We start from the raw sequence: 12,672 nt of genomic DNA, 5'->3' as shown, positions 1-12,672 counted from the left end.
AAAAAAAAAAAAAAAAAACAAAAAAACTTCCACATACAGTGGGACCCCATGTTGCAAACTCTTATCTTTGCATCTATATGGTGAGAAAAAATTTCAAAAGGAAATAACAAAGTCTCAACCATAGTTTATAGGGTAGTGGGTCATTTGATATCACAAATTTTAAATAATCAACAGCATTTCTATTAAATTCAGAAAAATGCTTTTGTAAAAATGGGAATGGACCATTAATTAACTTCTTGTCATTGAAAGGGAGAAAGACCAAGTTCTGCCTTGTGGAAACAGGATTAGATGTCCAGTGTTAGAAGTATTCCAAGTTTGAGAATCACCAGGTATGGATACTCGCACTCAGAGGAAGTTTTACCTATGTGACCTGTTCCTTTTAACTAAGATATGATTTTATAATTACTGTTTTACTTATTTTCAATTTTTAAAACCATCTATCTCAAATCTTGATTCTGATATGTCTATGTGGGAAAAAATCTATCTTTTGCTAAAAAATGCAGTAACTTAAAAAAAAAAATCACAACTTGAAGGGTATACAAAGACTCAAAATGAAAAATTAGTTTAAAAGCAAACATGCTGACATACAGCCAGGATCTAAAGATTATGTTGTAACGAAATGTTCAAATAATTATGTTGCTAGAGGAAACTCTGGATTTTCCTTTTGGCCTTTGTAAAAGTGAAAATAAAACTTTAAGATACGACATTTAAAAGACTATCTGGGGCTGGGCACAGTGACTCATGCCTATAATCCCGGCACTTTGGGAGGCCAAGGCAGGTGGATGACCTGAGGTCAGGAGTTCAAAACCAGCCTGGCCAACATAGGGAAACCCCATCTCTACTAAAAATACAAAAATTAGACAGACGTGGTGGTGCACGCCTGTAGTCCCAGCTACTCGGGAGGCTGAGGCAGGAGAATTGCTTGAACCCAGGAGGCGAAGGTTGTAGTGAGCCAAGATCACACCACTGCACTCCAGCCTGGGTGACAGAGCGAGACTCCATCTCAAAAAAAGAAAAAAAAAAAAAATTATCTGAGCCAAGGCGCCATGGCTCACACTTGTAATCCCAACACTTTGGGAGGCCAAGGTGGGAGGATTTGTTAAGCCCAGGAGTTTGAGACCAGCCTAAGCAACAGAGCGAGACCGCATCTGCATAAAAATTTTTAAAAATTAGCTTGAGCGTGGCAGCACATCTCTGTAGTCCCAGCTACTGGGGAGGCTGATGTGGGAGGATCATTTGAACCTGGGAGGTTGAGACTGCAGTGAGCTGTGATTGTGCCACTGCACTCCAGCCTGAGTGAGAATGAGACCCCATCTCAAAAAAGAAAAAAACCCCACATTCTGAATGTGTCAATTCACGCTCATTCCTAAGGCTGCTAACACAAAGAACATAATTCTCGTAAGGAAAACTGCCACTTGATTTGGAGTTCAGGGGCTTTAACAGTTCTGGACCATGAGCTAACTCCTCCCACTCCTTGGCAGAGAGTTGAGGGCAGTGGGAGAGAAGCACCAAGCTATAAAAAGCTTTATGTTTTATTTCCTTCTAAGGCATCCTGAGTCATTGGGTGCTCCAGCCCCCCAGTGCCCGGGAAAGTCCAGCTTGAATCGGAAATGTGTGTTTTTCTAAACCGGAGCTGCTGAAAAACCAGATGACGACACTTGGACTGAATCCCTTACAGGCCCAGTGGTAGCCTCCTATTTCCGTCCTGGGAGAATGGAAGTCACTTAACAATCAGTTTCTCTGACCCAGGTTCCAATATGACATCACGTCTTAATAGCAAGGTTAACCTCCACTCCACCCCCAACACGAAGCTGCTGAGAATTTTTAAATCCCATTTGTCATCTCAGAGGACACCGCACTCCTACGCAATTTTACCTCCCATCCTTTAGGCTGCAATTTCATCTACCTAAACACAAGGTGATGCCAAACCAGGTCGATCATAATCCTAGAAAGCCACAGGCAGAAGGTACCAAGTCCAATAGGATCTTACCAAGGAGGATACCGAGGCCTGGGAAAGGTAAAGAACCTGCCTAAGGCTGGAGGGACAAAGCCAAAACCAGAAGCTGGGTCTGAAGCCTCAGAGCAGAGGGCCGTCTCCACGGTGATGTCCATATCCTTGTAGTCCCAGCTCCTGTGTGCAGGAGGGGCTGTTTAAATGCTTCCTGGAGATGTGTCTCAAGCCTTCCGTCCAAAGCAGGGACCTACCCTGCCCCACTTTTCAGCCCTCTCACTCCTTCTGGGCAGAGTGGGAAACACACAAGGTAGCCTCCCCTGCCACATCTGAGAACCAGGGTCTGGGCCGGTGTTGACTAAGGGGAAGGCTTCGATGCCAACGTCCTAAATTGGAGTTGCATCCCACCCCACTTTCCTCAGCTGTCCCGCTCTTGACATGAACCAAGGTATGTGCTTGTCATCTAAAATTCCCATCTTACTGAAAAAAAATGTATTTCTTTGTACAAGTCCTAAAGAGACTTGGATTGGGGTTAACAGGAAACTAATCTTTATGGTGTAAATTTTCTGCATAAAAAGCAAGCATGGACAAATTAATAGGCTAAGAGAGTATGTTAAAATGTCAGCTATTAACTACTTAAAACTAGGGTAAGGCTGTTGTGGGATGTGTCTATGGTATTTCTGGCCCCTCACTCTCACCGTACTAGAGGCCCAGTGAAGTTACATCTGAGGACAGGTCTACCTTGAGAGCAACAGGGATTGAAAGCTATGCAAGCTAGAAACCTACACAGTTCGCAGTTAGAGATGAAAGGCTGCAGAAATGTTTATTGAATACAGTGCCAGGTTTATAAATAAAACTTATTTACAATTTCCATAGAGTTGGTCCCCCATCAGAGAGGTGGTTAAATCTCCAAACAGTTTGTCTCAAGATTTACAGAAATGTCCAAGTACATCTCCTTTTCAAATAGCCATGGTGAAGGGCAACTTCAGTAACAAAAGAACTACCACCATCTTTGCTACAGAAGTGTTTAATGAACATCATAATAGATTTGGAGAAAGAACACACACTCCACCCATGCCACTACCTTCTTACTCCAAGGGATACAGACAGCAAAGAATTTCTGTCTCCTACAGGACAACTTCAAGGGATTAAAAAAACAGTAACTGCCAGCTGGAGGAATAGATTAAGACACATTAGTGGAAATCTAGTCACTGCCAAAGGATAAATATATTTAGGATATACAATAAATAATTCAAATGCTTAAAATAATTGAATGAACGGAAGAGTAGACTTGACCAAATTTACATTCTTTGTTCAGGAAGAGGTTCCCAGTATGCTGAGGGGTTCGTGGTAAGCTATTCCTCTGACGAGACACAGCAGCGCTGGGCCTACCGCACAGCCGTTCATTACAATATTGTTACAAGTACAATCAGACATGCATTTATAAAGAGAATATAAAAATATGTACAATAGCTCATTTTCAATGTGTGTTTAAGTTGCCGAAAGACACCAATGAAAGTGTGCAAAAATTCATTTGTCAAAAAATCAGAAAAAGCCTTCCTTGGCAACAGTGCATCAAAAGCCCATCTGAAGTATCGAGATCCATTTGCCTCGCTCAACACCTACCCCAAACAGATGGAGAACAAAACTATGAAAGGGTTTGTTTGCCAAGTACTCAGCAGTTTCTTATGGCAAGTCTCAGGCTAAAGCAGGATGCCAGTTCAACTAATCACTTTATATATAAATATATGTATATATTTATAGAGTAGTTAGAAGTAGGGGCAAGAGTTTACAGGAAGGTGCTAACCAACTTCAAGGGCACTGCCACGACACCCAGCTATCTCCTCTCGCAAACTCATGCAGACTAACACCCAACGCCTGGGTTGGCCATCCCCGCAAATGCCAGGGGGGAAGGCTACAGTGGATTCTGCCTCACCTCTGCTCACAACAGGAACTCAGCATTCCCTGGAGGGGGAGGGTGTAGGGTTTCTGGTTCCCAGACAGGATCCTGGCCATACAAGAATCCTGTTTCAAAGGTAGTCTTTTAGGATAGGCTGCAGGACCACTAACAGTCCACCCAGCTTCTAAAAAGACTTGAGGGTTAGAAGGCTACATTTCAAAAAAAAAAAAAAAACAAGTCAAATGACTCCCCTCTGGCCCCCTCTGAAACTACTGAGGTCATCGACCACAGGTGTGAGACTGGGTCAGCCAATCAGGCTCTTTGACCACCCCCTGCCACAAGAAATATCCAGGACATTAACTTACTCAAACCAGGAACCCTATCACACCAGAAGAGAAACCCTTAGGCATTCCTTTCAGATTCAGGGAATGATAAAAGCCAACCCTTACCTCATAGTGTCAACCTCTCTTCTACCAACCACCCAGCCCAAGGACCAGTAGCAGAAGCACATGGGCGATGTCTCCTCTCCACTGCTCTGACCCACCCCTCTGGCAGAAAATCTAACAAGCTACAAAATGCCAGAAAGACAGGGAGTAGGAGAAGGAGAAGCCAAGGGTCTCTATAAATCAGCCCTGAATGCACCCATTTGGCTGCCAAGAGCTTCTCACTGCCTTGCTAGCAGCCTGCCACTGTTCCCTGGCAAATTGAAACCACCCACGCAAACACTCAAAACCCCAATCTCCTTGCTAATAAGATACAACCAGCTAACACCGTGAAAAATGCACACCTCCAGCCTTCATTTCAAAAAAGAGCTCTGTACTAAATGCAATATGCTTTTAAGGGGCTTTTACAGGGACCAATCTCAATGCAAAGACCAGAACCAGATGTCTGAGTTTTGGTTACAGGTTTATAATTAGACACAAAATTCACTCCACACTGGAGTTTCACTTTCAAGCTGGAAGCTAGCATTAGTTCTACTTGGGGGGGGAAAGAAGCAAAGTCAAGTCAACTTAGGGGGGAAAAAAAAAAGTAAAAGGAGGCTAAGGTTAAGTATAATCATAAATTAAAAGTCGCGAATCAAAGGTGACTGGTAGTGTCTTTTAGGCATGAAGAGACTGGCTTAGAAAAGTGACTACTGCTTCTACCACACACAGCGAAGATTGAATTACAGACACACTAAATCATGTCTCTTGCAGATGGTCTCAAGTAGTTACATAAGACAGGTAATCAGCAGCACAATTGAGAACAACCCCTAAATACATGCTTGAGAGAAAGTGGATTTTTTTTTTTTTCCTTAAGAGCTCTACTGCCTGAATAGATCATTAAAAGTTACCATAATTCACCTTCCCCCCTCCCCCCAGTGAAAATGCAACTAGACCTACATGTCCATACATAGGATGAAGCAATCGGTATCTGCTTGTTTTTAGGCAAGGTCTTGGGCTCAGAGGTTGGTGCTGGGGCCTTGGGAGGGAAACCCAATGCTGGGCTGTGGGCATTTAAATGTACACTGGCCTCCCCTCCACCTGCCTTGTCCCCATTTAGATCTCAGCTTTATGAAGCATTTAACACCACTTTATGTTAATGGTCTTTTTATTGGAAAAAAAAAAAAAAAGACTAGCATTTACAACTTGGAATGGACGTAAATTGTAATTTCTTTGAACAGCAATGTTGATGGTTGTGCTGAGGTCCACAGCCACAGCCTACTCTGCCGGCTCCAAGTCATCGTTCAGAAGGTTTTAAAAAGAGAGAGTCCAAAGATGCTCCCTTGGTAAAGGTTTCTTATTAAAAATGTGTGTGAACAGTGACAGCCTGACACCTGTTTCACTCTAGAACAATGCAGACAACGCTAAACCAACAAACACAGGCATGCCACCAGGGTGTGTCGTCACCACGGGTCGGAGCACACGAAGTACAAGAGGACCATCCTACCAGTGGGGCCATGTCTCAACGGTTTATCCTTCACTCATTTTTCTGCACGTCATCCTGAGGTAAACCAATTTTAAATGTGTGTGTTTTCAGTAAACCAGCTATGACAATTTATACTAAACAAATTGAACTAGAACCCATTTGAATAGGTTTTGAATTTGTTTTTTCATTTTTCATTTTTAATACAAAGGCCTGACTGTGCTCAATCGTCAAGCTGCATGCATGAAAAACTGGCCAGCCCAAACAGTGTATCATTAGCAAATGGAACTTTAAGGAGTCCTTATCATTAAGGTAGTACAAGTATTTATATTGTAAAACTGATGTGTAGCTTGATCTTTAGGGGACAGGACCACCAACCAATACATGCAGATTTTGTGTGTGTGGACAGAAGGTACTTTTGACATTCAGTTTTGCTATATAGAAACAGAATGAATAAATGAACTTTTTTCTTTTTTCTTTTTTTTGCAAGAGGTAAGTAAAAGATTCAATTTGATTCTTCTAGAGGGGGGAAAAAGGAGTTGAAAGTAGGTCTTCATTTTGCAGTCATCATCTGTACGAATTCTGAAAAGACAAATATAATCGTAACTTTTGGTTATCTTTGAAAGCAGCTTTAATGAACACAACATCTTTACTGTACATAAAATAAAGTCAAAGGCTGCCTAGTGAAGCAGCTGGCTTGCTTACAGATCCTGAAGGTAAGACTATGAAACACTGAGCTCAAATAATTTCGTTTTACCTTCATAGTTGACTTGTCCATCTCCATCAATATCTGCTTCTCTGATCATTTCATCTACTTCTTCATCTGTTAGTTTTTCTCCTAAGTTTGTCATGACGTGACGTAGTTCTGCTGCACTGATGTAACCATTGCCATCCTGTGAACATTCAGCAATTGTTATTGCTAATGCTGTGGTGTGAGGAAGTAGGTCTTTGACTTAGCTACGCCCTCTCAAGTTACTGCTAACTCTGCTCCCATCAACAATTCTCTGATCTCTAGTTCCCACCTCTAACCTTCTAAATACATGCAAACAGCTAATGCAGAAAACAGGATTTTCAAAAGCTCACAATGATTCAAAGTAACAGTCAAGAAACGTGGTCCAAAATTCCTATTTATTATGCCTACCTTCACCTGATACAGTTACTATAAAGAGGACTTTTGAAAGTGAGATCAAAGGCTCAGGCAGTTAGATTTAAGTCTTCTGCCTATAACATTATTATAGCTTTTAGAAGTGACAGCAGAAGCAGCCATACTTAAGTACCATCTGCTACGTAGACGCTGGATTACCTTGTCAAAGACTCGGAATGCCTCACGGATTTCTTCTTCACTATCTGTATCTTTCATTTTTCTAGCCATCATAGTCAAAAATTCAGGGAAGTCAATGGTGCCATTACCTCAAATTAAAAAACAAAAGCTCATGTAAAGTAAGCACTCCATGAATGTTGCTCTGCAGTAATCATTTCAGAACCACTGTACAGAATGGTAAACACACACTAGGACAAAGGGGCAAACTATCTTACTAGGTTCAAACATTTGCAGGTCTAAAATGTTCAAACACTTCACGGGGCAATTTCATATAATTTCAAACTCATCATCAGTGCCCAGAATAGTATTTAATCATACAAAGGAAACTGCACATCTGGATTCTAGCCCATGGAAGGGTCATGCAGGGTTGTACAGTTCAAGAAAAAGAACAGCACACACCACTCTGCAGGCTGAATCTTTCCACTCTGAGGGAAGAAGCGCCCCCGACTGCCATCCCTGAGTCAGGGAAATCACTCAGGTCTAACTCTGTCTTGGCTAGTGACGGCAGTAACGCAAAAAAGGCCTAGAACTGAGCTGCAGGTTAAGAGTATAAAGTGTTTCAGGGGAGAAAAGATTATGAGTGAGGAACATTGATTTTGCTATGCCATGCATGGGCCATAAAGTCTTACCAAGTCTTCTCCAGGATCATTTCTTGGCCACACTATGAAGGTTGGCCACCTGTTTTCTTCCAACTCAGCATCTTTATTTCCCATTAAGGGAAAAGCTCAGCAGCATTCTCACAGCTCAGACCAGTAACACTTACGGAACTCTCAGAAGAATCTGTTCTAGGGCCAGTACTCCAAACAACTCCTCTTTAAAACTAAGAGATAAATACCCCTAAAGACAAGCACTCCAGACTAACAGTGTAATTGAACTAAATGGAAATAAAATTAGGAAGAAAAACCCTAGGTTAAGTTACTCATTTTCACCAGTACCTTTAAGAGAAAATACCTCAGGGATCCCTTCAAGACTTTTTAGCCTCAAAAATTGTAAGATATTGTTCATATTCATCAAAGACAAGAGAAATTATTTTAAGCTGTCTCACAGCCATGCAGAGAAGGTCAGGTACCATCCTATTTTCTCAGTGCAAACACAGGATTCTGTAGCCTGGCACAACTTCTCCTTCTTCCACACAATCCAAGAGCCTAACAGACTTCTCCCCTCCCCAAGCACAGATTCCCAGGGCTCCCACAAACAAGAGGAAGTTACTCCATGTTCCCAGATAGCTGATCATCTTAGCAGTCAAACTAGAGAGAACTATGGGAAACTTTTTCTTTTCAAAACACTATTAGTGAAAACCACTCTAATGTGCTGAAAGCTTTGTCAAATAACCTAATCAAAAGCTCTGCTTCCAAATGTTTGTGACCAGACAAGCGATTTTACTACACCGCCTTTGAGTCAATCATCTAGAAAGTAAAATCTAGATCCGAATTGTTTATTCTTAACTCATCTTTTATTTTTTCTTTTGACCTTCTCTCCCCGCAACTCATCTTTTAAAAATCATGTTCTGTAATGTTATATAGTACACATTACAATATATATATGATTTACCAAAATACGTGTTTCTTTTAGGGGTGGGGAAGTGGAAATCAGCAATCAAAGGTCTGTTGTCCACTGCTGTAGAGTCGAGAGGAACAGATGACAAACCGCTATCAGGGTTACTGCTGGTTCCCTCTGACCCTGGACCTTACAGCTTCCCTTTCCATTAGGTTCTGCAAAACTATCCCCTAGAGTCACCACACATCCGCCTCCAAACCTCACATGCTCCTCCGCAGCAAACACATCTACAAGCTCACACTGTACTCACTTTCATGGTAACTTCTAAGAGTGCTTGTCACCCACTTCATCTGGTGGCTCCTCCTCCTCTTTAGACACAGTAAGTTTGTTACAAAGCACGTTCTGTGGCTATTTAATTTCACCTCCCCATCAAGACTCAGTGCAGACTCATGGGCCAGTTGATAAAAGCTTTGAGCTCAGCCAGGAGCGGTGGTTCATGCCTGTAATCCCAGCACTTTGGGAGGCTGAGGCGGGCAGACAACGAGGTCAGGAGTTTGAGACCAGCCTTGCCAACATGGTGAAATCCCATCTCTACTAAAGATACAAAACACTAACTGGGGGCGGTGACACACGCCTGTAATTCCAGCTACTCAGAAGGCTGAGGCGGAGAATTGCTTGAACCCGGGAGGCAGAGGTTGCAGTGAGCCGAGATCGCACCAGTGCACTCCAGCCTGGGCGACAGGGCAAGACTCCGTCTCAAAAAGAAAAAAAAAATCTGAGCTCTAGGTCACGCCAAGCAGAAAAAAAACAATACAGTGATCCCTGCAGAAAACGTTGTAGAAGCTAAGCAGGACGGACACAAGGCCCATCATCTTTTATTGTAATTGTCAATGGCCCTAAGGCAACCACAGAAAGGATCTTTGCACATCTGCTTTGCTCTGGGGACCTGAAAGACAATTCTGTGACATTTCTGAACTTGAATTACACAACAATGGCCCTCATTCATGGTTCTAAAGCTCTTACCATCAGCATCCACTTCGTTGATCATATCCTGCAATTCAGCTTCTGTTGGGTTCTGACCCAGTGACCTCATGACAGTTCCAAGTTCCTTTGTTGTGATGGTGCCATCGCCATCCTTATCGAATAGGGAGAAAGCTTCCTTGAATTCTGAAAACAAAAGTTGACCCGTTAGAATGAATGTCTTTATCCAACCCAGTCACAATATACACTTGCCAGGGGCTTGCCAAAGCAAGCCATTCAAGTTGTGCAAGGTATCAGAAGTCTGGTCTTTATCTAACGAAATAAAGACCACAATAGTCTTGTTGGACTGGCCTTCATACAGCAGCCTATAAAGCAAACACTGCTCCAGTAAACGGTGCCATACACCACAATATTCCCACAGGTTTCAAGGCGGCTAAGCTGGAACATGCTTAAATTAGTCCTAAATCCAGTTTTGTTTTGTTTTTTTTTTAAATAATGGAGCCTCACTCTGCCACCCAGGCTGAGTGCAGTGTGCAGTGGTGCAATCTCAGCTCACTACCACCTCTGCCTCCTGGGTTCAAGGGACTAAATCCCATCTGACAAGACTGGTCCATGTGCCCCCTTCAAGTCTCTTCCTGTTACATTTCTAAAGCCATACGAATCCCCTGTTTCATAACAACATGGAATGGTTACTAGAAATGTACATTTCCAGGTTAACAATCTGTTTTTCTCCACATGACTTTTAGGATATTTCAGAAGCATTCCTGGTTTCCTAAAGAGAAACAGTCTCAAAACGAGTCCTCCAGGACTTTAAAAAGCTAAAATCTGCCAGGCATGGTGGCACATGCCTGTAATCCCAGCTACTCGGGAGGCTGAGGCAGGAGGACTGCTTGAGCCCAGGAGTTAAGAGTCCAGCCTAGGCAACAGAGTTTAACTAATGTAACTTTCTTCCCAATTATTACAGTGGTCCTAACACTCATTGTCACCCATTTCCATTTATTTTAGGATAGCAAGCACAAGCTTTCAGGGCAGATTACTGAAAGACCCATGGCATAAGAACTGTAAACTAAATTGCTGAGTAGCAGGCTCAGTACAATTTAATCATAGGCAAACTTTGCACACTGTGAAACATGGTCAAATTCTCCAGAATTTAACAAGTGGGCATCCTGATTTTACCTCCTTTCACCTCATCTATAAAGTACTGGCAAGAATAACACCTGACCTCAATGTTTCTGCTTACTGTTCTTCTTTAAATAAATTCTTAGAAAACTGCCCAGACTGTAGCGGGGAGGAACAGAGGAGTCACCAAAACTGAGTCAATGCCTAGTTCTGGCCTTCTGGGGACTCCTTGGAGTTGTCAACTTACCAGCAATCTGTTCCTCGGTCAGCTGATCAGCCTACGTGAAGAAAGAAAAGGTTATCATTCAGTCCACAACATGTTTGGTTGATTTCAACATAGGTTTTCCAATTATACTTTTAATATTGTGATCTTTCAAAAATCGATCTTCAAAAAATCTTTTGAAACCTGTAGCACTGTCATTTAATGAAAGTAATTAGAATAAAGGAAACTCTTTATGCTATTTTAACAAACGATTACGAGGAAGTGACAACCTCTGCTCACTTCAAGTTTTCTGGGCCCATGGCTTACAGCTTGCTCTGCGATCTAACTAGGCTAAGTTCATCATGTGAAAAATGGCACCTCTAGCGGCAGAAAGCCCCATGGCACCAGCTGCAGTGGCAGCGGGCTCTAAGACAGAAGCGCGCCATCTACTGCACCATGGACACCGCAGTCCCCTGTTCCACTCAACAAGGGACCCAGCCCACTGCCACTGCCACCACAGCCAGGATCAGGGCAGGCTTTCAGCGCACCTTGCGCACTGCTCCAGGCCCTCGAAATCTCCAAACTGTCGTTACATAATGGCATTGGGTTGGATTAACAGGCTTTCACATTCATTTTATGAGAAATAATTAAGTGGAAAAAATAAAGATACAGCAACTGGGTACCCCACCAACTTCATTTCCATGTAACAAATGCTTTCCAATCCTTTAAATTAGGCAGTTATTTGTTAAAAGCCTACCATTTACAATGGTTAATGCCCTGGGTCAAATTATCCTATTATTCAGAAGCCAGGAAAAAATGGTACCATCTTATAAATGAAGTGTTACAAAACTACAAAAATTAAGTACACAGAAAACTACACAATAATTATCAGACTACATATACTCCTCTCTTTTCTGGCAAAGAGGGTCTACTAAATTTGCTGGAGAGTATTAACCCTTAAGAATGACATAAGAACTGTGCTTAATAAACACACTTCAATCGAGGCAGTAATGGCCACGAAGGTAATTCTCAGTTGCATTATTTGGTCTCCACCACACTGAACCCGTGCCTCCAGCCGAGGGAATTCGAGACCTCAAGGAGAGCTAATGTGTATTTCTCTTTTAAAGGATGCCTAAGAAGCCAATTACAAAATAAGTCCTAATAGAACGCTGATGAAGTTTATTCTCTTAAGTGAAAACTTTAACAGCAAGAATGACGTTCCAATATATTGATATTGGGTGAAAACTTATTTTTACAGATTATAAATGGATCTTTCTTTCTACCCCAATCACTAAAAATTGGCTTTCTTAAAATTAAATGAGGGAGACACGATGATTTACGTAACGCCAGGGCAACATCTGTCTTGTACAACAGGAAGCACCGCCACACCTCGCAAGAGAAACTGTCACCTTATGGGGAGAATAGTCCCACCTCGCTACAAAACTCTCTTGTTAGAGGGGTTACCAGGGGCACCCAACTTTCTCGAAAACGAAATCCTCCTCCCCCAAAGGGCGCTAGCCTTGGGGGCAAAAGGTGTACCAGAACCCTGCGGGGAACCATCTCCCCACCCGCCAAACCAGAAACGCAGTCGGTGATGTCAGCCCTGCCCGCCGAGGGAGGAAGGGGCTGTGGAAAACACACCCAGCAAGGCGCACAGTCGCATCTGGCAATCTAGAGGCTGCAGAGAAAGCGGAAACGTGGCGGGCATCTCTCTGCGGAATGGAAGTGGCGCGGGGCAGGAGGAACGCGGAGCGAGGGGCCGGGCAGGACGCGTGCTCGGGAGCAGGCGGGGGACA

The 12,672-nt window shown here is 42.8% G+C and overlaps 1 protein-coding gene across 5 annotated transcripts in view; it reads right to left on the bottom strand.

Annotated features, from left to right (window-relative positions):
* Nucleotides 1–2,748: 2,748 nt before the first annotated feature.
* Nucleotides 2,749–12,672, bottom strand: part of CALM1 (calmodulin 1 (phosphorylase kinase, delta)) — an 11,468-nt gene continuing 1,544 nt past the window's right edge. For 2 of the 5 annotated variants that reach the window (XM_011974317.1, XM_011974318.1), the window contains exons 2-6: nt 10,922–10,952; nt 9,598–9,741; nt 7,060–7,166; nt 6,514–6,649; nt 2,749–6,338 (exon numbers count right to left, since the gene is read on the bottom strand). In XM_011974317.1, the coding sequence (XP_011829707.1) occupies nt 6,310–6,338; nt 6,514–6,649; nt 7,060–7,166; nt 9,598–9,741; nt 10,922–10,952 (447 nt within the window). In that variant the 3' untranslated portion in view covers nt 2,749–6,309. Of the gene's footprint in view, nt 6,650–7,059; nt 7,167–9,597; nt 9,742–10,917; nt 10,953–12,517; nt 12,670–12,672 lie in introns of those variants that run through there. The other 3 variants (XM_011974319.1, XM_011974321.1, XM_011974316.1) reach the window with 3 other exon arrangements.

Source organism: Mandrillus leucophaeus, unplaced genomic scaffold (genome assembly GCF_000951045.1).
Source record: "Mandrillus leucophaeus isolate KB7577 unplaced genomic scaffold, Mleu.le_1.0 Scaffold144, whole genome shotgun sequence".
Lineage (NCBI taxonomy): Eukaryota > Metazoa > Chordata > Mammalia > Primates > Cercopithecidae > Mandrillus > Mandrillus leucophaeus.
This window is presented reverse-complemented; position numbering and strand designations above follow the sequence as displayed.